Consider the following 26,511-nt stretch of genomic DNA (forward strand, 5'->3'; position numbering starts at 1 on the left):
TTAAAAGAACTTTTTCCCTTTTCTCTCACTTTGTCACTTCCCGTTTTTTTTCTTGCCATTTTTTCCATACATCATTTTTTCATAAAATCGGGTTATACTTACAATAATAATTTACATAGTAAAAAATTTAGTAGCTCTCTTTTGAAGGTTGGTTCCAACTGAAAATGAGGTGAATGAAAAAATGTAATAGCACCATAAATTTATGATGATTGGGACTTTTTTTTCAACTCATGTATTATTTAACTGATATTTATGATTTCCTTAATACATAGCATAGTAGATGTCGTTCTTACTGACTACTCCTTTATAATGTTGGATAATAGTAACGTGTTAGCTTGTAATACTTGTATATTAATATAATAACCTTTCTTTTCTAGTAAGTAATTGTAAAACAATGTTGGTTTGCTCAGTTAGTAATATAAGACATAGTTGAAGATTTGACCCCGGCTTCACTCCCAAAAGTGTGAAAATAATATTTAGGGTAGAAAATCAGCATTTAATAAGTCTTTTTTATGCTTAAAATGTCTCTAAATTATGATTTTTAAAGTTTCAATCCTGTATTTTGTATTGTTTAGCCAAGAAATGTGAATTTGTGACCGATTTCGCACAAAAATGTGTTACAAAATTTTTGAAATCCCGATGTTGTAGACCTATAAAATCTACAATGTATATTTAGCAGACCATTATTTATGTTCAAATAATAGATAGGGGTCATGAATTTTAAATAAAACTGTCTGTTTAGTTGTTTCTTCCATAATTTTTATGCAACGGCCGTTTAAAAAATATGTCTCAAGTGACTAACGGGATTAAAAAATTCACGCTTTTCGATAAATGCCTGGCTTTAGATATCCATATCTTCTAATAGAAAAGGCCTACAGGCTTGATTTACCTAACCCTTTATTGGTAATTTAATAAGCTTGAAATTGATAACTAATTTAGACTATTTCTTGGAACTTTTCAAAAAAATAAAAATATTACCCCTACTCACTAATTTTATTTACGAGTGAAAAAAATACCGTCTAACTAATTACCTAATCATTCACAACCTTCCCTTTCAAAGCTCTGAATAAAAAGTTATTTAAAGAAGAACAAGAAAATGAAAAACTAAATACTTGATCCATTATAGACCTTCCCACGACAGAATTGGAGATACGGACAGGTTTAAACTTTGGGGTTTAGGCTCCCTTTTATTAATTTAATGTGACTGAGGGAGTTTTTTTGTTTCTTTTTCTATTTATATACCGTGTCTCTATCTTTTTCCCCAACCAAAATTACGGGATCTTTCATCAAAAAGAGTGCTCACATTTCAATACCTATAAGAATCAAAAAGAGTATCACTACAATATGGATATTTCATACATATAATAGAAAAATATAATACCTATAAGATATATCCCAATTTTGACAAGTTATCTGTTTAAATCATAGTCCATATGCTAATTCGTCAAACTTAGAATTCAAAGTATTGTACAGGGTGTTAAGATTAAATCGGTGCATTTTTTTCAAAAATCTTAAGATTTTAACTGAGGCCACATTTATAGATAGATTTAATTAAAAATGGGCTTGAACTTTACACCTAAATGTTAAAAAAAGCTCATTTATGTATCTGCCTCCAATGACAATTTGTATCCAGGCATAGAAGCAAGAGAAGGGCTTGAAGATTTATTTCCTTGGCATATTGGTTATTGCCTTATTGATGGATTAGAATAGAGAGTCCTATTTGATGGAATGGAATGTTGGATTTATTGTAGATTTCACGTAACCTCAGACAAAATAACGCATCGGCTTAAGCTCCAGAATGATTGGGGTCCATATTTCCTTCCCAATTAAGTCATATCAGTGTCAATGGGACACTTCAGCGACCTGTATGACGCATGATAAGGTGCTGAGTTTTGTTGCATAGCCCGGATTGGGACACCAGTCACATTTGAGACCTCCTAATTTGAAATTTTCATGATGTTGTAGACAAAAACATGCCGTCCCAGCACAATGACATTTCCTACTTTGTTTTTTAAATTTTCTATATACCTGGATTAGCTGTCGTCATGATGCTGTAAACTTCACTAAAGTTTGTTGATACAAAACGTTTCTGCTGAAAAAACAAAGAGACGCCTTCAGACAGCTGCATTATCACCAAATGATCTTAACAACCTTTTTATATATATAAAAAATATATGCTTTTTATTTTATTCATTATCCTTAAAAAAACCTTATTACAAATGTATTTATAAAGATGTGATGAGGTGTTGTATATGTCATTTAAGAAATAAAACTCATCGAAGTAAAATATAAATGTAAGTATGTTATATCCATTCTATCATTCAATAGGAGCTTATTTTATACAAGGATTGACAGACAAACCCCTTTTACTTTGCAATTATAAATTATTTTTTACTTTTTCTACAATACAAAATTGTACCTTTGACACAGGAAGTGTGTTGTATTATATTGTGTGTATATTTATATGACGTCCAAGATACTCATGACATTTAGAGCGTGTAAGGTTTTCATAACAAAACCACTTGATTTTGATACACTTTAACAGAATTGTAGACGGTAGAGGGGTAAAGTGATCTCTTCTGGGCAAGTTCTACCATGGACATTCCTAGATTTTCTTTGAGTAATTCTTTTTAATATAACGCCTTGAGCTTTACCTACACACACTCATTGTTAAATATAAATCCTTCAAAGACACACAAATAGACAAACAAAGTTTGCTTTATTAGTATAAATTAAAAATACTTGCCAATTCTCAACCAGTTCTTATTTGAATAAAAATTTTGTAATTTCAAATGTAATTTTTCTCGGAATACACCTCATTTGTTGAAAACTTTGTATGATAGGATTCTTACGTCTCAAGGTATAACTGAATGCATAAAATAAAAAACTTCTCAGATAAGAATAGTTAAGTATATTGTGCATACTTAACTACTTATATCGTTAATGACTAGATTCTTAAAAAAAAGGAAAAAGAATATGATTCAAACTTTAGTCATGTGCCTTTTCCTTCCATACTAAGATAGATTTATTCGATCATTCATACTTGATACTTTATATATATATAAATATGCAAATCTTAATATTAATAGAATCTACTTAAACTTGAGTGAGCTAAGATGATGGCTATTAATATGTTAGTAGATATAATTTAATTGATCTGAGATAAATCATAATATGTAGAGGAAAAAACATATTTACAAGGGTGGTATGAAAAGTTTCCGACCTCAAGCTAAAAGTGGCATTTGGTCTGTCACAAACATATTTCTTCACGTACTTTCTCACAGTCTCTTTATACACCTTGTAACCCTTTGCAGTCAACCTAGGTGACAGTTTTCGCATGGATAGGTTTCTTTTCCCAAGACTCAATGTGATGACTTGCTTGGCAATTGCGAAGATTGAAGGATTACCAAATAATCAGGGATTCTCCCTTTGTACGAGAGTAGGTACGTTGTATTTTGAATTTTATCCATCCAAGATATAAATATTCAAACAGTATTTGCACTCGTATCTATACTTTCCTCATATATTTTTGCTATTTCCTGGTGTCTAAAATCAAAAAATATAATTCCAATATTGTCCAAAATTAAATTTTTGGATTTGAAATTTGTTCGAATTTATGAATTTAGGACATTTTTTGATAGGGTTTTTAAATCTTTAATAACCTCTTTATTCAATGTTTCAATGAAAATATTTTGATACAAAACTTCTTACTAACATATTTATCATTGCATTTATTTAAAAAAAATCTCAAATATAATGCACAATGTATATATAAATTACATGAACATTATCACCTTTTCCATGTGTCCAACAATGCATAACTTACACTACGTATATTTAAATGAAATTGACTTTGAGATTATATTTAAGAAATATGGTATAATAAGGAAATAACGCATAAATAAGTTATTTATAAAACACGAATAAAAAAAAATGAAAATTGAATTATTAATAGTAAAATGCTTTTGCTTATTTGCAGTGAATGTTTTTGATGAACAAAGGTTTTTTACATAATAGTTGTCATTGATTTTATATTAATATTCATTAATATGAATTACAAGTTATTTAATTCGAATTAATTTTTCACTTTCCCTTGCATAAAGACCTTTTAAGTTGTTTTTATTATGAATTAGCTTTAGTAATGTTTGATACCTCTCTTTTGGTGAGATACAGACCATTTTTATAAGGGGAAAAAATGCCATTTTACTAAGAAGAAAAATCCTATTTCTGATTCGAAATTGGTGATTTTTTAGTTGGTACTCGTTGAAATCTGAACAATCAATACTTTGAATTTTAACGATATATATTTCCGTTGTCATAAGGCATACAAAAAAAATATTTGGAGTCCAGCTGTTACACGATATTGTCTCTTTTAATTTTTGATGTAGCCACTTCTGTATCTGTATTCTTGGATGTACATGGTATGATATTCATTAATTACTTGGAAAATGATCAAACCATCAACAGCCATTACTTCATAGCGTTTGGAGGTTAAAAAATAAATAAATGTCCCCATTTGAAGAAGAAAAAGTGTTTTTTTATTGAGACAATGCACCTTGTCAAAAATCAATGAAAACGATGGCAAAAATGCATGGATTAGATTATAAATTGCTTTTCCATCAATCTTAATTTCCAGATATGGCCCCCGTTACTTACTTTTTTGTGTTGAAGGTTGAAAAAAAAGAAGCTAAATTGAAAAATAAAATTAGAGGTAAATAAGAGGCAATTTCTAAAACTGAAACTTTTTTTGAAACTTTAAAAAGAAGTCGAAATACAGAGGGATGCAACATAACTTCCCTTTTTCAAAAATCTATAAAACTCGTTTTATAAATCAGAAAAGTTATAATTCTACTTCATAATGATTGTTTACTCTTAAAATTTTTTTTTACACAGTTTTATCAGATTAGTGACATTCCTATTGTTCATACAGTGAATAAACCAAACTTTGGTATTTTAATACGTAGTGATTTTTTCCTTTTCCATTAAATAACTTTTTACTGCGAGATTTTAAAGCAATAACTATTTACTCAATACGATCCAACATTAAATTAAAAATATAAATTATATTATAATTTTGAATATTAGGTATTCAAAATAATTGGTTATGTGGGATTTCTCCAAGGTCTTAAAGATATTGGGTTTTCCAAAAGAAATCCTGTTTGAATTTTTTGATTTGAACAAACTATTCTATTTAGAATTCTTGCATAGCACCAGAACTGATTGAATTAGTTGTAGCTCCGTTGAGTAATTTGGGCTCAAAGAATATTACAAATTTCAAATTATGAAATTGAATTAATTTTTGTGTATATAAGAAATTTTAACCATTTACTGATTTTCATCATTCGTATCAATAAACACTCAATAGATAAAATGTTTGAATTTAAAATTAGTTTTATTAGATATAATATTCTGTGGAATTATTTTTTAGTAAAATTTATTTTTGACAGCAAATACACGTTCTTCACTACTCTAACACAAGTTAAAGCTGGACTGTATTTGTAAGAAAAGTTTCGAGTCTTGCTTCAAGATTGAAATCATGCCCATTCTGCAGTTATTTATACAGCCTGATTGCCATACGTTATAAAAAAGGTAGTAATGCCTTCGCATTTTGTATGAAAATTTTATCAAATAATTTAATGACAACTATAATCGTTGTATCTCCCTCAAAGCTAACAATATTTAAAAAAAACCAATAGAATTTTGTCATAAAAATGGTTTTACTATGTTAGTTCTAGGACTTTGATAATTGAAAATAATTTTATTCATATTTTTATATGTTAAAATAATGTCTATAAAAAACTGCTCAATGCAAAATAATGAATAGATACTTTATATTAATATTGATAGAAAAATAAAAAAAAATAAAACTATTTAAAAAATTTTAATTTGCATAGGTTATTTTTTTATCACATGTCAACTTCTTCCCTCTAGACTTAATCGAAATTTAAAAAATGTTATAAAGCAAACCCTCATAATACAAATATCTATTTGATCCACATATCTAAACATCATACATATATATTCTATAAATAAAAATTCTTCTTCTGAATGAATCCATCCTTGTAAATATAAATTTTAATAAAATTGTTTTTCTTTAAAATAATATATGAGTTACATATTATTATTTTTACAGTTGTAAGCAGAACTTTGATATTTTTGTAACTGGCTATCGGAAAAGTATTGTTTTATTTTCGAAAGATGCTTTTATTAGTAGAGTTGAAGAAAATATAATCTTCAGGCTGGCTTCTAAAGAAAATAACGTGATAACCCCGTCGATTTTGAAGAAGAAAATTCCTTCCGAAGAAGGACTACCTAGCTGTCATGACATTTTATTTGATTATATATGAGCAAATTTTTATCTATTATGTAGTTTTGTTCGGTACCGGTAGGCTTGTAAATTATAAGCATTTTCGGTAATTAAAAAAAACGAAAAATTACAAAGATAACACTGACAATTTGAAGAATTTCGGAAGGAGAGCAGCGTAGTTGTCTTTAGCTTCAGCAGGAATTACTCCAATGCCAATCTTTAATTCTACTCGGAGTAAAACAAGGAATTACGCTAATAACACCTTGGAACAAATTATCATTGTTACTCTCGGCAAAAAAAATGAATGATGACTTTAAAATCTAAATTTTAAAATTTTCTAAAATGTTCGTACTTTAAAGTTAAAAAAAATGAGTATTAAAACAACTAAGAGATCCACAATTGCAAATTTATTATTTTAAATATTACGGATTAATTTTTTATTCAATGTTATAAATATAAATGCCATATTTCTATTTCAAGCCAAGATTGATATCAGTTTTTATCTCTTAAAACCATTATTTAAAATTGTTTTCTCAAGATAAAACGATCTTATTTTTTTTTTAAAGCAGTACAATTTCATTTCCCTGTATTTTGGGATAATACTTTACAGAATACCCAAAATAAAAAATTAAATACCTTAGTATCTTGATAGTTTATACATAGAGTTGTAAATTGAAAATATTTTGGGTATGAAAAAAAAAATGAACCTGAAAATTAACAATTTGACGAATGTTTAAGAGGAGAATAGCTAAATTGTTATGAAGTTTCATACGAACATCTGTGAGAGGAAGGATATATACACAAGTGTCACAGCATATAAAACAAGCAGGAAATGTTCTGTTTTCATTTATACTTTGAGCACAGCAAGGCCACTTGTAACTTGTCTTAGGGTTTGTTAGCGATCGTTACATCGCTCAAAAACTGCTCTTATTTTGCTTTCTTCTTTTTGTAAAAATTGCTCATTTTTCTAAACTGGTATCAAATGAATACAGACAATTTGGATTTTAGTTAGTTTTCAAATAGCTTTTGATGATATTGTTCGAGGAAAAATCTACCTCCAAAAACCCTACTTCATAAGGCTTTCTTTTTGACGGTTAAAATATTGTTTGGTGAAATCAGGGTCATGATTGGATAATCAGAGTAAATGTAGGATCCAGATTCAAACAACAGACAATTAGAGGACGGTTAAATTTGGTACACAATTGAGAATTGAATAACCCTCCTTGAATCTTGCAACACATGATCCATACTTTTTCGCCAAATTTACTAATCCTGATCTACTATTTATGCAAAAGTTTGAACGTGATATCAGTGGTGGTGAGGATGAGATGCCTCCATCGAATAAGACTCCTGAAAATCCCACCAACATCAAATTTACTCCAATTACTAATGTGGACGTTGAGCGGTCTTTTACTATCTTTAAACTACGAATACTGTTCGAAGGCAAAAATTAATAGATGAAAATCTTTTTAAAATCATAATTTGTCGATATAAAATAGCAAATCTTATGAATAAATATGAAACAGCACTAATTTATTTAAATTATCCTTATAAAACTGTATTTTTCTTTAAATACAAATTGCTCAACTTTGATATGTGGGTGTTCTTTTTAATATATTATAACTCTTTTTTTTGCTCATTTTGGTAAAAAAATCGCTCAAAAATGGAAGTCAGCCTTTTTCTTAGTCATTTAGGAGCACACACACTTTATACTTTGATATTTTTTTCTCAAGAATGAAAAAAAAATAATGTTTGAGAAAAAAAATAAAAACAATGTTTATGTTACATTGCAAACAAAACTCACAGGTTAAAAAATGCCTTATTAATATATATTAATCTATGGAAAATATGTAGGTATACACTCATGTTATAATCATCATAGTTTCAATTTTAGAATTATATAAATCAGCTTATATATATATAAAAAGGTAAAAAACCCCGGCATAATGCATTAATAGTAAGGTTTTATTTTTCAATAATATGCTTAAGATAATATTAGGAAAGACCAAGGAAAGAGTTTCAACAAGTCTTTTTTTCTGAAAGATAAAAAAAAAATTTTTTTTGGTAAATGATTATTGCCTTTAATAAATTAGTTTTATTTCTCTCTTAAGTTGAATTGTATGAAATATGGCATAGAGTGCGTGAGAGACTTTATGTCGTTGCAACCAGAGTAGGATTTCTTATTTTCCAAAGTTATATCAGACTTCTTTAGTTGTTGAAGAGAGAATATCTCTGTATAATGTAATCACTAGAGTATGCCCACATGAATGACAGAGATTCACATTCAGGATCAGCTGTGGATTTAAAAGTTTAGGCATTTGTTTGATACAGAGTAGAAATGAGCATCAACATCGAAGTAATTCCAGCTTATGGCCTTATAGATATGGAGTGGGATTTTTGTTTATTTTCCATTATTCATAAAGATTGGTCCATTAAAATCTAAACAATTTGTGTTTTAAACTTCAACAAGATAAAATTTATTGGTTAACAATAGAATTTCAACGTCATTAATCCTATCATATAGATGTGTTTTTGAGCTCCTTAACCATTAATGTATGCTCCCTTAACACCAAGTTGTCCTCTGTCAAGTGCTGAGTATGATGCCTTTGAGGGCCTAGGTGTTTGGATTACGGAAAGATGTTGAGGGTGTTGGCATCAGTGCAATAGGGGGGCAGAAGTGTCCAAAAGGAGTTCAAAAGAACTCATTTAAATTGACTTTTGCAACGGAGGAGATGAGTTTATTTTAGTGATGACATCAAAAATGGTCTCATCTGCCCTCAAATCTCTTTGCATTCAGAAACCTTGCTTTTATTATAAATCTGAACATTCTGGTGTCAAACCCATACATATCTTACATGGGCCCTCATGTACTTGAGGGGATTGGAACGTGCTGTTTTTTTTAACTTCTCCAGTTGATATCGATTAAAAACATATAGTTGATTCAATTGCATAATCCCGCGATGACTCTTACAGTTGGGAACTTCTCAGGGCTAAAGTAATTTATCCTATCAAGATAGACCTTCTATTTTGTCAGTCAATCCCCCTATTTTCTGTGAGGTGTTGTGTAATAAAAGACTTACAGTTACTGATAGCTGCACTAATTGATTTTTCGTCATCTGAAGTCTGCTTCCTGTTGGGCGGAATACCAAATATCACAAATGCTTCCTAATATCTTGTCTTAAAAACTGGAATATGAGATAATATACAATCTTTTATAATATTTAAAACTAGGCAGCAAACAAAATTTAATTTTTTAGTGCACTAACTTCTGAGGGACATTTCATTTGTTTGGGTACAGTTACTCTTTGGTTCCGTCTACGTAAACCAGCTCCTAGCAATATTATCAAAAATTAATAAATGTTCGTACAGTCCTGGGTCTCTCCTACTTGTAATCTTCCTAGATGAAAAAACCCCTTATTTATGAAATATATATTTTCATAAATAACACGTAGTTCTATTTTTATACATTTTATTATTCTCTTGTGGATCTTCTATTCAGAAATAACATTTCCGGTAATAAAAACCATGGCTTTTTTGAAATATACCTTTCAAGTTATGACTAATAGTTTTGTGTATATCATCCATTTATTACGTGATATGTTTTTTTTTTGTGAAATAATTAATCAAAGACTTTTTTTTAAACTTTTGAGGAGTAACTTTTTGGAGCTCCATAGTAACTATAATTAATTATAATAAGCCTACAACAAAACATGAATGAAGTAAGTTGCTAGTAATTTGTTAAAATTCTCATTATGAAAGTGATTTGTCATAGTTAGATAAAATGAAGCTTTTTTTTGTGTGTCTGTGAAAAGGGTCAAAATCCCGCAGAGCAAGTATTAAAAAAAGTATATTATGATTACAAATGTGAATATTGCCTAAATTGCAGTGACCGTAAATTTAACATAAAAGTAATCTTGATAAGATCTAAATATAAATGTTCTTTCCAGTTATGAAAATTCTAACAAATAACCAAGCAAGGGTCACTATAGTTTGTAGTAACCTCTATCAAAAGAAATATCGCCTCTAAAAGGTACAATGACCGTGGTTCTTACACACACATTAATAATCCCATCATTAATGATGGTAATTTGTCAAATATATGTGTTTATATTAACTATTCTCCCCTTTTTTTTAAATTCAAAGGTATTAGAAAGCAAGGCTTACAGGGCTTAGCAGCAAAATATGGACTGTGAAATAGTTATAATTTTCTAATTAATATAGGAAGGTTTAGTAATTAATTTTTGACATTTTGTTTAATCATCCTTTGTGCATAAACAAAGTTTAATAAGAATTTCGTCATGTCGTCAACATGAGTGAGTAAGAAGCCAAAAGGGAGTGCAGAAAATTCTTCCGTCTTTTTTCAAGGCCGTAGAGAAAATCAGGGAAGAAGCCTACAATAAAGTGCTACAGGAATGCAGGCTAACTACTCTAAGGGTAACTTTGTGTTGACTAATGACGACGTCACCTCTCACACGTCCGCTATGTGCTAAAAGTTCTGCACCGATAACCTGGCTAGATATTTTGGTCCAGGAATATGTAGCCTACTTCCTCACTAGATTTGAACCTGCTGGACTTTCCGGGAAACCAACAAAACTCCACAACCAACTGTGGATTCATTGAAGGCCACTGTAGAGGCTACGTGGAACAACTTGTCAGAGGAGTTTGTCGTCAACTTCTACATGGCCTTTACGTGACGTGTAAGGCTGTGATTGGGAATGAAGGTGGTCATATTGAGTGACCTTGAGTGATTTTTAGAATGCCTGCATCAATCTTATAACTCAAGTTATCTTTGTTTAAAGTGGAAAAAAGGTGCTTTTTATTGAGAGGCTCAAAGTTTCAAGACGAATAGATTCAAAAAATTTAAAAAGTATCTCATTGGATAATGGAAAGCATGAACTTTAATTTAAAAAAAGAGAGCCTCCCACAAAACCCTCTATATTTTTGTCAATTTGAGATAAGGCCACGACAATATTTCAAGGATAAAACTCATTTTTGAATTGATCTCATAATAAAAGTCCATATATATAGGTATGCCAAAGATAGAAGAGATAGAAACAAAGAGAGAGAAGAAAATAAGAAATAGAAACAAAGAGAGAGAGAAAAAAAAAATATGGGGAGAAATTATGAAACTCAGTCCATCCTGAGAGTGTATAATTCCGTATTCAGTATAAGTGTTCATCAATGGAGAAAAAACATGTGCGGGAAGGAACCCATAGTAAGGAAATCCCTGATGAACTGTTCCTGGGCAGTAGGATTTGCTCTGAGAACTCCCTTTTGGAATCAATCACTCACTAGGGGTGTTCACCGTCATAATTCATGGATGTCTATATAAGGGATGCTCATAGTCCAGAAGAAAAAGTTATGCTTTGTAATCTTCATTCTATTATTTGCTTAAAAGACTTTATTTTTATGTATGACCTGAGTCTCAGATATTGAATAATATATTTTTAACCATAGACAAATGTGTCTTGGTGGAATGTTACATGCCATTGAGTTAAAAATGTGTTTAGTATGTTGTAGATTTATATAAATTGTAGTTTATATGAAATAGTTTCAATAAAAATAAAGATAAATTACACAATTTGTTATAATATGTCTCAACTTGGATAAATATATCCAGATTAAAGAAACTCTTTGGTTCCAGCAAAAATAATGCTCTGATGCAGAATTTGCTCTTTTCCAAAGTCTATAAAAAATTTTATTTTTCAGAAACCTGCGTAATGAAATACGTCAATTTCTTATTATTTTTTTCAGTATATTTATTTAATAAAGGTGATTCTCTACAGATTGTTGTAATATATTTGTTGATTAATTTCATCAACAGCGTGATTGTTAAAACTAATGTATTCTATGAATTTAGTCAATAGTTATAAGCAATTGGATTTTCGTTTTTGTTGAATATTCTTATCAACACGGTTCTACGATTCAGTTTTGTTTGAGATGAATGTGTTGAAGAATAAATATATAACTAAACTCACTCATGAGCACTTACATCAGATTATGAGAATTGCCCAAATCAGTCTGGATGTGAAGTTTAAAATAAGCAAATTATAGTCATTAAACTTATAAATGTAAATGTATTCAAACGTCAATTTATCAAGTTTACATTCCAATTAAATTAAAGCCAATTAGTATGGCCGACGAGATGATTTTTTTAATATCTTTAATATTTTTCATTTAGACAACCTTGACATGAGCCTTACTGTCTATCAAAAATCTATCCCTCTATGGCCTAGTTTTATTATATATTATTAAAAATATGTAGTTAAATCGTTGTACATTTATCTTTCTGTATTGAAGATTACGATAAACTACTGCAATGGAGGGAACAATATATTTTTATCTACTATCCAATCTTTCTAGTCCCTATTCGCTCAAAAAAGAATAATTATTTTACAAATTTAGACTTTTGAGTGGGATTTTCAGTACATTTTTCCTTTATTCTATTCAAATTATATTCAAAGTGTTGATCGTTACTGTAAAGTAATATCAAATGTAATTCTTAAGTCTTTTTTGTATTTATACCGCCATTTGATGGAATTTAATCAAGATTTATTGTAAATTCATCCATTTTATGTGGTAAAAATATCCATTTTGAGCACCAAAGTTTATCATTTTCTCTCTCTTTGTTTATATCTTTTCTAACTGGGCAGAGCTATATATATGAACTTTGATTATAAGATCAATTCAAAAATGAGTTTCATCCTTGAAATATTGTCGTGGTCTTATCTAAAATTAACAACGATACAAAGCATTTTTGGGTAGCCTCTTTTTATTAAATCAAAGTTCATACTTTCAGCTATCCAATCAAACAGTTTCAAACTTTTTGAATCTATTCGTCTTGAAGCTATGAACCTATCAATAAATGGCACATATTTTACACTTTAAACAAAGATAACTCGAGTTATAAGTATGATATATACATTTTAAAAGTAGCCTTAGAATTTTGTAACATTCAACTTTAAAGTATATTAACATAATTTATTCCTATTTTCAACAACGAGGGCTTAAAACAGCTTTGAAATTCAAAAATAGCCAAAAATGATTAAAAATATATGACCTTTTTATGAAGGTCACGACGTTCTGAGAAAAAAATAAGGCCACATTTGGAATCAGGTGATTAAATTGTACTAAGTTAAGCATTTCCTGTTCTTATGCATTAAAAAAATTGTGATTTCGTTGGATAGTTTTATAATCTATGTGTTAATAATAAATTGAACATCATTTGGTTTCTTCGGAAAACCTTGAATCAAATAGGCAAAAAAAAAAAGTTATTAAAGTAAGATATACTAACACTAGTCAATATTTTTTTAAAGAACAATATCACTAGTAAATGATTAATGGAGAAAAATACAATATATGCAATCAATAATGTACACTAGCGTCTTCCCTATTATTTAAAGTTGACCAAATTCAAAATTATCATGGATGATGAGATGTGTTTAAGTGTTGGTATTGACCTCCTAATTTTTTTTCTGTGCCATCAAAAATCGTTACCTTCCATCCGGTGAAAGTTCCAGCGTTCTGGAAGTACTTCAAAATGAGGTCAACTTATAAAAAGAAAAACAACCTTATTATAATTAAGGCATAATAAAAGAAAAACTTATTTTATATTCTTTTTGAACTTTTTAGTAATTTTTTTCATTTGATTATTTAGTCGGTTTTATCTGTAAAAACTCATGAAGTAACTATCCACGGAATATAAATATAATTAAATAATAATAGCTTTCTAAATATTCAGCTATTTATAGTATTAAATTTTTCAAGAACAAGATACTTATGGCGATCAGTATATGTATATAGTTTTTAAATCTTTGAATAATCAGTAAATTAATTCATGAAATTGGACGTTTGAGAGTTTTTATTCGATTTTGATCTTGAGTGATTTGTAACAATTAAATTTTTGTGTCTTTTCTCTTTATCATGTTTTCTGGGATTCTGGGATGAGGTTAAGAATTTATAAACATTTTATATAATTGACGTCAAATTGATGTCCTGCAAGATATTCCCTCTATCCAAATCGGCATTTTTTAACATATCTAGTCATAAAACATAATTGTGTGGCTAAAGAACAACAATATGGCTTATCATACTCTGTACTGATAGGCTGTATAATCTCAAAAAATCCATCATATCCATACGTCATATAGAACTTTGCACTTGAAAACACTAAAGTTGATGTATAAATTAGATTTAATAACCCTTAGATTAGAACTTTTTTTTGGGTAAAAGGGCTTTTTTTTGAGGGGAGTGGGAATATATTGCCCCGACCCTTTTTGGATTGGGGTGGAAGCTACTCCCATTTGCTGCCCCTATGGCTTTGGACGCTATCCTCACAGCCACACTTTGGCTGTCTGCCTAGAAGCTCGATAGTAGTTGATCATTTTCGTTTTCTATGACATAAATAACAATATTAAATGTGGGTTTTAACTGTTGAGCATTTCAAAACCTGAATTGAGATCCATAGTGATAAGCTTTGATAGCAAAAATATAATTTTTTTTTTCTTGTAACAAATCATATATAATTTTATAAGATATTATAATTTTTAAGATTCGGTTTTATACTTATTAAAGTGTTTTATGTCTTTAATTTATATAAAAAAAAATTGTTTGTATCATTGTGAACTTAAATTGGAAATTTATTCGACATTCAAATAAAGGGTCAATTTTTGTCATTTTTTGTACTTATGAGACATTTACCCCATTTTAGAAAAATAGAAAGAGATATTTAAATTATGTTTTTAATCTGGAAACATGACCTTACAAACTAAATAATATAGTTTTTTCTTTTCTGTAGATATTTCGAAGTAAAAAGTTATGATGTGGATTTTGATTTTTTTATAGCACACGGTAAGCTACAACACCAAAAATTTGAGTTATAATTTTAAGTGTTATATTACTTATGTCAAATATAATCACCATCTCAATTAAAGGGCAAAAAAAATTGAAATTTTATCGATTAGTATTTTCCTGATTGGATATAAAATTTATTATGGAAATTATAATTTATGAGAGTACATAAAAAGTTATGTATAGCAACTAATCTATAAAAAAGTTATTGTATTTTTGTAAATTGTGGGCTATAAAAATATATTTTACGAGTTTTGTGTTCATCTTTTATCTTCAATAAAAAAAAATGTATTACATCAAATATATAAAAATTTGGGATCATATCCTTGAATACGAAATGCAATCATTATTGAAAGGTGTCAATTGAATGGAATTGCTTCATGTATTACATTTAAAATTAATTTAAAAATCTATTTGGTTTATTATGAAATTGATCCGAAACTCATGGATTAAAAAAACACACTTAAATATGCGGTCTATATTCACCCTTCAAACTCCAAAACTAGATTTTGTCAATATAATTTTTTTCATTCTTTTACCGGATGGTCCGTTGAAAACTGAAGACTTACTAATTCGATAATTAATGAAGGTTGAGTGATTAAAATTTATTCATGCATGTCGAAGGAAAGGTCCGTCATCTAAAAACCGATGCCCTAAAAGTCACTTATGATGACATTCTATTGTTAATTAATTAATTATATCTTGTATAAAAAAAAAAAAATAAATAGTGTCGACGTTTATTTGTGGTTTTTAACAATGTGACGTATTACTTATAATAATCAATAGTACAACCGAATGGAATACAAGGATAACTATCCATTTTAAAAATACTACTTTTGTTATTCATTTTTGGAATCTTTAAATTAAAAATAAAGAAAAGTATATACTTAATCATGTAAGAAAAATTTTAAGTTTAAATTAGCGTGTGAAAATTACGGAGGAACTGTAACAACTTTACAACAAAACAATCTACCATTAGAATAGACTTATTAAACCTGAATTACAATCAAAAATTTAAAGTAACGGTTCACAATTAGTTTACATGTTTTATTTATATGAAGAGAACAAACTACTTTGTGTGTCCGTGGACGACACATTTTTGAGTATATTCTTAATATGTTGACTACTTGATCTAACAAATAACAAAGTAGCAACAAACGGCTATAGTTAATGGTTAGAACGTTATATTAAAAAAAATAAGAATACATAATTTATTAATTATTATAGCAATATCAGGTACGGTCGTTGATATATAACATGTTGAATTAGAGCTATAGTAATTAATTTGGTTAATAATATGAATTTATGAAGATCTAATAAATCTCTAAGCACCATCTAACATCGCTGTCAGAATGAGCGCTCTGGGGTTTAAATAAATTAATAAATATATAAACCCTACTGCGATTGGAATAGAAAAAGTGCTAATAACACTTTTCCATTATCAATTAATTATCATTTGACTTGATTGATCATATAAATGCGAAAAGACTGATTTGATTATATTATTTACAATTCCTTTAAAGTATTACAAAAGTAAAGATTTAAAATACAATTTTGTCAAACTTGTGGTTATTTTTAAGTAGAGTCTCAAACATGTAATTAATCATAAAAATATTTTTTTCATTAAATTTTATTGTTATTTTCCCTTACCTTGTCTTCCCATGGCTAGTTTATTAAGATTAATTTAAACAGGAGGTTTATTCTACAACTATTTTCAACACATTATATTAAATTTACTGCATTTTTGAAGAAAGTCTTACTTCTATGGTGTCTTAAACAACTTTATTGAATACTCTTTTCGTAAGTAGTAAGTGAACTGGGTAAAACGCTTCGAAAAAAATTAACGAATTTTATAGCTTGATAGACAGTCGACATAGACTCAAAATAACGTTATTTAAATTTATAATATTTTCCTAACAATTTCTACCATTTTGCACTCGTAAATATGATTTAAAATGCTCAAAAACATTTTTTTTTTCAATAAATCCTAATATTATCATTAAATTTGTGATTATTATAGTTGAAGGATTAAAATTACATTTTTGATGAATACTTCAATGAAATAATAATCATTTTTACAAATTTTAGGTGCCAAAAATGTACTCACTCATTTTTATGCAGTTGAGTGCTATATATAAAGAAAACCTGATGTTACATTAGTGAAAAGGCAAATATCTTGCATTGAGAAAAGGAAATGGGAAAAGCAAAACAAAAATATCAAAATATAGCTATATTTCCCCCTCCCCCTCCCCAACGCATTAAAAAAAATCACCTAATCTTAATTTAACACTATTCAATTTACAAATAACTATAAAAAAATACTTTTTTATAACAAAAAAAGTTTCTGAAGGATTTTTAAAGAGCTTACTAAAAAAGTTCCGTCAATAAAATTTATTTTAAACAGATTTGAAGCAATTTTAGATAATTTTGGGTACATAAAATCACAATTCATTAACAAATAGTCAACCGGTAAGATGAAGTTGGATCGATTAAGTATAAGTAAATATCATGACATTAAAATTACTTCTTCTGACTTAGGCATTTTACTTGATTGATCATTTAAATGCGAAAAGACTGATTTAATTATATTATTTGAAGTCCATATATACAATTAGAGATTTCAAAAAATATAGCATTTGAAGTTTGCTTCTTTTTTTAGCCTAGTTGCTACCTGAATATGTGTTTTTTTAAATTTTCCAAACCTATTATTCTTTTATTTTTGAGGAGAAAACATAAAAGTATAAAGTAATTATGACTGTTTGAAAAAAGAAAATTATCACTGTGGATTTGTTGCAGAGTTATGAGTGGAAATCAAAGTACTATTAAGGATCAACAACGGAGATATTTTTAACTATATCCTTTCTATAAGTGGTGTGGAGTTTTTGTTTATTTCTTTCAGGTCATAGTTGCTCGCAGCTGATCTAATACAATATAATGTATAAAAAACACCACCTACGACTCTGAGAAACAGGTTTATTGAAAAAAATGATTTATTATAAATAGTTAGAATGTTTGACTTGATTTTATCTAACTTGTATTCACATAAGTATATTTAATAAGTAAAATCAATTTATACTCAAATTATTTCGCACTTTTTATACCCCAACCATTGAGAAAACATAGTTTTGGAGGGATGCACACTTCAATTCCTTTAATAAAATCAATTTATGCTCAAAGTACTTTGCACTTTTTATCTCTCAAGCAATGGGGAAATCGTAGTTAAAATTCTGAAGGGATGTATTCTTCCATGCCTTTCGCTATTTACGACCCTGATTCAAAGCTTTTACATAAACATAATTGAATAATTTTTGTGCTTGTTTTATCTTGTTATGCCTTAAATGAAATCCTTGGTCAAAAAATGGAACAACTAATTTTAATTTATTGGTTTACTTTAAAACTGTAAATTACAACCAATAAAAATCGATTTACAAATACTAAATATGCTTATTTTGCAATAATTTTATTAAGTCAATACAAATACTAAATATGCTTATTTTGCAATAATTTTATTAAGTCAATTTTAAATTGTTCTAATTTTATTGCAATTTACTTTTAATAAATATAGATTGGAGGTTCTCAAACTGTAGTACACCTACCCCTAGTGGGACACAAAGTCCTTTTAGTGGTACGTTGAGGAACGTTACAAATAAATTAAGTAATATAATTCTATTCTACATACATGATGGAATCCTATACACTTCATTTTGTTATTTCTCCCCCCCTCCCTCCATTTTTTTTTTCTCAAAAATAATTTTCAAGATTAAAATGTTTAACAAAAAAATGTAAAAAAGAAAATTATCTCCTGAAACATGAAGTTTACATTTAAAAAATATATTCTTGTCCTATTTTACTGTGAGTAAATAAAAGAAAAAATTACTAATTTGGAAACAGAAAAATACCGTCTTTGATTTGATGATTGAGCCTCCTCTAATATGTTCAGTTTGTTCATATTGCCATTAGTTGCAAATCTTGATATTTTCTGAAGTGGTACACAATGTAAAAGTTTAAGATTCACTGCAATATATCATTTGATTGAGTTTGTTCCTTTCTTCCTATTTTGAAACCCACTATGCAAAATCTATTTTATTTATGATGATGTTTTGAAAATGGATTGATAAATATTTAAATTATATACACTTGAAACTTGCTTAAGAAACTAGAAACGTCTGTAAACATTCCCTTCAAATATTTTTCTTTTTATAAGAATGCGTGAAGAAAAAATACTATACAATCTACAAGTCAAGACCTCAAAAACAGATTGGGTGGTGGATATTGACTCAAACATTCCCAAGGCTCTAAAGTAGAGACCTTTATTCGCTATATACAGTAAATAATATATTCAACCTGATGCAATAGAAAACCTATGTTTTAACACATTTCTCTCACAATTGTCATTAACTCCGATTTTCTAATCCTGTTAATATATTTGAAATTGTATTGTAACAGTTGTCATTGAACAGAAAGATCTTTCAATTCAATATGATTAAATCTTAAATTATAATTTAAAAAAAAGTTTTTTAGTGTTGTTTTGACTTATTTTACAATTTAATCTTTACTCATGTCAAATATTACTTTTAGTAGTTGTATTTTGCTATGTTAATTTTTGTAAATTTATTAATTCTTTATTTTTACTGGTCAAAGTTAAGAATAAAATGCTCATCAGGCTTTAAAATAAGTAAACGCGTGGCCAATAAATTGCTATGAAAGTTTAGTACCCCTTGCACATAAATAATACAAGTTATAAAAAAGGTTATGACATGTTTCTAAAGTTTTTGAATACGTAAATATCCATCTCAAGTCGTATTATTATTATTAAAAGTTCCTTATTGTTTTTAAATTATACATATAAGTTTTTTTTTGCTACAATCTCTAAGTTTTCATCAAAAAACTTTAATCCATTGTTAGAAAACCTAAATAACTTATAAGCAATATATTTATATATATATTAGGCCAGTTTGTTTTTCAACTTTTTCGAATATCGATAACGAGTAGTGCAGAAAAGTTTTGATATGGTAGACTTGTGCATGGCTGCAATGCCCATCAGAAGAGGCGTGAAGGCCGACGTGGAATTGCTCTCATACACAGGGACCCACATGAGGGCCAAGAACCCCCCCAGAGTTCAGGTATTGCAACCCGACCATGTTTCTTTTTTTTTCTCTGTGTAGAAAGCTGTTTTATAATTTCAAAGTTAGTTAAACGAAATAAGTTGAATATTTAACTTTTTATTATACCAGTAGAGTTGAATATCATTTCTCCAGTTAGAATTCCTGATTATTGATATTAGAAAAACAAACAATTATGACGTCATATTATACCCCTTTTATCGGCTGATATCTTTTCATAAACATTTGTGCATTTTGTTGACTCTACAAATTTCTTTCTCCATGTTTTTAGACTATCTCTGACGAAATGGTTACTACTGTTAGGGCGTCTTATGAGACGTAGTTTTGGGATACAGGGGTGATAATCTCATGTGGAAGAAAAAGTTAAGTTGAAAACCCTCAACGGAAAATTGATATGTTAGCAAATAAATGAATATACCCTTCTCTACAGTTGTCTTGAATTTATCTTAAGTTAAAAAAAAAAAATAGAGTATGAAAACAAATAAAAAGTTAATTAGCAAAGGTACCCAAAATTTTAAAAAGAAATTAGTTAATACAACTTTGGAGCCCATTTTGAGGTCATAAAAGGTTCCAAATGAAATAATCACAATAACAGAAGCTGTTTGAAATATTCCAAGTTTTTTTTTCTTTAAAAATGTTAATGACTTTCAAATATTATATATTTTAAGGCCTCTAACAGCCTTCCTGTGGTAATTCGAATCTATAAAATTGTACTAATTTTATTTTTAATAATTTGTAAATTAAAGATTTATAATTGAAATATTAAATAATCTTTTATTCTTAGTCTAATAAATAAAAATGGTTCATTCGAAAAAAAAAAAATATATGTTAAGGATTTATTAAAAAATAATTGCTAATTTTATTTTACCATTGTTATAAGGACGCAATATTGTGTTCATGTGTCTACCTCACAATTTGATTGCTTACAATACTTTAGTATATTTATAAGTTTCACCCCGTAGTAAAGATCCACATTAAATAATTTATAAGAAAGTAAAATAACATGTTCTATTTAATAAAAAAATCATTTGTTTTGTGATTATATATTAATGTATAATATCTATCATTCTAGGAAAACCTACAAATGTTTCATGCCAGCTCTTTGTCGCAAGTTTGAGTTCCATTAATACAGAAAACATGGTGAGTATTTAGATATTTATTGAATGATTTGATATAAGTAATATTCATAATGATGCAATAGATGTAGTATGAATTTAGATACAGTGTGGGGTCTTAAAACTTGCAATAGCTTTTAATTGCTATTGCATATTTCACTACGAAATTTCATTAGTTAGACTAACGACAGTTATAACAAAAATTTAATAAGTTGTTTTTACCTCATGTCTCTAAGTATAAAAATGTCGGAGTAACAACGTAAAAGTAACGCATGTCGAATTTCCTCCGCACCGGTGTAAGTGACCTGCAAGATATGGCTAACTTCTGGTCTGTCTCCATGTGACCCTCCTACATCCCTGACATCTTAGAGAAGAATTTATGTTGCACCTCTTATCAAAATATAAACTCGCTGTAAGCTGATACTTTGGCAGTATAGTATACAGTAGATACTGTCCTCATCGTCAATAGCTGTCTATTTATTCACCGGCGTTTCAAGGAGGAGATATTAAATAAAAAATATAGCTAAATATAGTATTTAAATATATCACAAATTGGTTTTGGGTTGTCTATTCTTGACTCCATAAAAATCACATTTTTCTTAATTATGTACAACATCACTCAGAGACTTTTTAAATAAGCAATAATTTCATTACCCTTTCATTTTTTTTTACAATAACACATTGGAAAATGCTTTGTTGAATCAAGAGCCTTAATAATTTGCTTTAGTTGTTATATATGTGTCAATAAACATCATTTAAAAAAAATAAAATGCCTAAGCAACACGCAGATTATTTAAAGTATATTTTATATTCAAAATAATTACTGTCAACGCAGTGGAAAAATTCCAGGCTACCATATGCATCGATAGGAATCCAAAGGGTGTGGTCCCATGTGTTAGATACTGGGAAGGTCGAAGTATCCTCAATCAGCCACGATGCTGAAAATAATTGCAAATTTTAATTGATGGAAAAAATCTAATGTCGATGGAAAAATGGATGTCCTTAAATACAAATGTATTTTCGCACAAAATATTTTTCTAGATGTCAATGTTCATTGGAGTTGAGAATTGGGCATGGACTCAATCAAGGCCACTCAATCTTACTGTAAAAATAAAATTAGAGTTAGGGAGATTTTGGTCAAAGAAAGTTTGACCTCCGTCACCACCAAAGCTGAATCCCCTTGACTTCTCTATGGTGAATCACCATTGACAAAAACGTTTTTACTAGCTAGTACGAAAATATTATCAACCTGAAGGCCCTATGATAGGAGCATTGTGTCCAAAATATCCACATATGTATTTCAGTATGACTTGTAACTTGAAGTAAGACTACCTATAGAAAATTCAATTTAAAAGCCTCTAGGGAGAAAAAAAATATATGTACTTCATACTGCAGTGGTAATAAATTAAATATTCACCAACATGAATTTGTGTGTACTGCAATGCTAACCACTTTAACACTATATTAAAGGTATATCATATCCATAAATCATCACAATTTACCCAGGAAAGATATATGAAAAAAAAAAAAACACTTCCATTTAAACCTAAAAATAGTTAAGTTCAGTTGTTAAATGCAACTTTACACTTTTATTATTCAAACAACCTGTACATCAAAGACTTACATTCATCATGTCAATCGTGATTGTTAATTTTGATGTACAGAAAGTTTCAATGATAAAAATATAGCGTTTTGATAATTGAAAACCTCTGTATACCTAGAACACACTTTTTCGGCGTTTCTTCAATTGTACTTTGTCATTAACGATATTTTTATAGCAGTATAACTTTTTTAATTTGTCGAGTTTTTATATCCACTCTTAGCCTTGAGTGTCAAAAGGGAAAGGAAAAAATTGAAAATATATGGTATATAGTAGCTTTTTTATAGGCAATTCTTAATTACTTTGAGCGGATGTATTACTTAGTTATTATTATCCAAGAGAAATAAATGTTTTATTTCTCTTGGGATGTTATATACAGGGTGTTAATAAAATCCGTATATTTTTCAAAAATATATACATATATATGTATGTTGAAAAAGAGCTTATTTAATGTATCTTCCTCCAGCACCAATCATGGTCTGAATCCAAGGCTCTAAGGAGGAGCAGGCGTTGACACGGCAGTTCACTGGTATGTTGGTCATTGTATCCTTGATGGAGGAAATCAGAGAGTCATTGATAGCATAAAATGTTCAATTTGTTTTAGACTCACCGTAGCCCCTGATAGAATAATCCATCAGATTAAAATCCCGACTGCTTAGGGGCTATATTTCATTCCCATTGAAGCCATAGCAGTGGTCAATAAACCATTTCAGCTACTAAGATCTGGAGCCTTATGAATCATTTGCTCTGGGTTAGAACACCAGTCACAATTAAGATCTCCCGATATCAAATATCCATGTTTTTGTGTACAAAAATTACAACCACGATAAAACAGCGTTCCTCCTCTGTAAATGTAATCTTCTTTTTATCTGAAGAAGCTATCGCTGTAATGTCCAACACTTCACTAAAGTTTAATGTAACAAAAAAGTTTCTGCAAGCAAAAAAAGATACGCTATCATACAGCTGCATCATAAGGAAATTGTTGGTGCGTGCCAGTGCCCATTAGATCTTAACGCCCACTACAATATACATTGAATTAAAGTCCTGATTTATATAAATTAATATAATAATCAAAATGATATGTTCTATAATTTTTGAGTTCATAATATATGGACTCGACTCATATATTTGGACTTTGTTAAATTATACACAAAAAGTTCGACGTAGATAAGTACAGAAAAACAAGGGATTTTATGATATCTTCAGTGATGCATAGAAAATGTCATGCTGGAATATAAAAATAAAAAAAAGTTGAAGATGAATATGATAATCCTGATAATTTGAAATGATAATATGGAAGAAAAGCAGCGTGCTGTCATGACGTATATTAAATCAGCTGCAAGCAGACTTAAGATGAAGCAAATAAATTAGTCTCCGTCTTTCATGAGCACACGTTATATTTCATACAATTCTTGATATGTTTAATCCTCAAAATTTTCTTTCTTCTGAGGTGACGTCATAGAAAAGAAAAATATGTAAATTCATTCGCTATAAAGAATCTCTTAAAATATAAAAAAAGAAAAAAAAAAGGAAAATTTAAAAGTGCAACACGTCAAGTCATAAAACCATTTTAAATCTATTGTTTATTAATTTATATTTAATTTGAAACGATAATTTAAAAGTATTTTTATCGTCTAATTAAATTTTTGTAGCTATAATTTCACATTACAAACATGAAATTACTTGCATAAAAAACTTACATAACATGAGTAAACTACAAATTTTATTAGTAATTAATAATAAAAGTAAAATTTGATATTATATTTGAAATTAATAGGCTTTATATAATATTAATACAATAAAGTTATCTAAAATTAAGCATATGGGATGACAAATAATCCAAAATAGCAACCATAATGGACAATCACACCTTCCCGCTTGGAACTAAACTTCTTGCATCTGTTTTTAATAAAATTATCCTCCAGCATAAGGATACAAAATAATGGACTGGATTTGACGTTTGGAGATGAATTTGACAGCTGAAAGCAACCCTTTCAAACGTCCAAATACTCCATTGTCCAAACGTGACCGCTCCAGGCTGTTTTGGAACCAAGAGTCCTTGGTAAAAAATTTGAGAGTTTCTTTTCTGAGTAAATATTAAGTAATATCTGCTGTATGTGGACTGGTACCATTTTGTTGCACCAACAAATTTTCCCTCATATGTTTCCTTTGAGGAACTCCGTGTAAATCGCCTTGGACAAGTCGCTATCTCCCTTTTTTATTCAATAGCCTATCTAACTACGGTTACTGTCTCATGGCACCTACACAGCTTTTCCATACCCTTTTTGGGTGCTTCCACACTCCTAAGCTTTATTTACTATTTCATTATTTAAATATCACAATTCAATGCAAAAAGAAATTATTCATATCTAAAATTTATAGATTATGTTATTTAAGAACGAACCGATCGTTAAGGGTACTGTTTGCAATTACAACACAAATATATTCTTAAAATTTGGTAATGTACTTTCACAAATTATTAATTTTCGATAGCAAAGAGAACACATATAGTTTAGAAGAGGGGCCAAAAATGACTGGAAAAAAAAATTCTGAAATATTGATGAATACTTTCTGTTCCATTTGTGTATATAAGTGGAAAAATAAAAAGTAGTGTCAAATGAGTTATTAAAAAACGGAGAGGACCTAATTCTGAGCGTTTATAATTTATTGTCCTGTTCACCATTGTCTGGGAACAGTCTGAATCTGATAGTATTTCTATTGGACTTTTTCAATCGTAAAGAGTAACGTAAAAATAATTTTTTTTCGACAGCTGATATCTAAGATACTTATTTCGGCGCTGTTTAAGCCAGACAATAATTAAACAACAGAGAAAGAAAATACTCCGATGATTTCAAATACATGTGACCTTAGACAGACACACCTCTATTTGTAAACGTTGCTGATGTCTAGATGGAGCGTCAAAATAAGATTTATTTGTTATACTTAAGGAATATGAAGTAATGCAATAGCTTTATAAATAACTCTTTAAATACCACCGTAAATAACTTTATGGGGTTTTGTTACACCCCAAAGCAAAATCTTATCTTTAACAAGATACTCCATATCAATATATTTGTATCAATTTTTACTATGTACCTATTTGAACCTATTTTTACGAGACTTTTTTTTAATATTTTAATAGTGAGAAAGTATGAATATAATATCCACAACAGCCATATAATTAATTTTTAATTTGTCTGTTTGGTAAAATAAGTTGATATTATATAAACTTGAGTCTTTAAAAAAATAATTTTTATTTATATAAAGATTTTTTTTTGGATGAATCTATGAAAAATTTGTAAAATCTAAAAGAGTAAAGCAAAGTTTGTGTGTGAAGGACTTATTTTTAAGTTGCATCTAATAGCATGACTACTTGCTCTAATAAATAACATTGTAGAAACAAACGTGTGTAGAGGAAGCTCAGTTTGTCATAACTAAGAAGGAACATAAGGGGGCATACATACAGGTAAGTATTATTCCAATTTATTTTGTCTTTCTTTTTGTCGACACCGGATA

The 26,511-nt window shown here is 28.8% G+C and overlaps 1 protein-coding gene across 1 annotated transcript in view; it reads left to right on the forward strand.

Annotated features, from left to right (window-relative positions):
* Nucleotides 1-26,511, forward strand: part of LOC121123324 (glycine receptor subunit alpha-3) — a 151,496-nt gene that overhangs the window by 53,365 nt on the left and 71,620 nt on the right. The window contains exon 3 of the mRNA XM_040718444.2: nucleotides 21,353-21,420. Coding sequence (XP_040574378.1) covers nucleotides 21,353-21,420 — 68 coding nt within the window. The remainder of the gene's footprint in view (nucleotides 1-21,352; nucleotides 21,421-26,511) is intronic.

This window comes from Lepeophtheirus salmonis, chromosome 8 (assembly GCF_016086655.4).
Source record: "Lepeophtheirus salmonis chromosome 8, UVic_Lsal_1.4, whole genome shotgun sequence".
NCBI classification, from domain to species: Eukaryota; Metazoa; Arthropoda; class Copepoda; order Siphonostomatoida; family Caligidae; genus Lepeophtheirus; species Lepeophtheirus salmonis.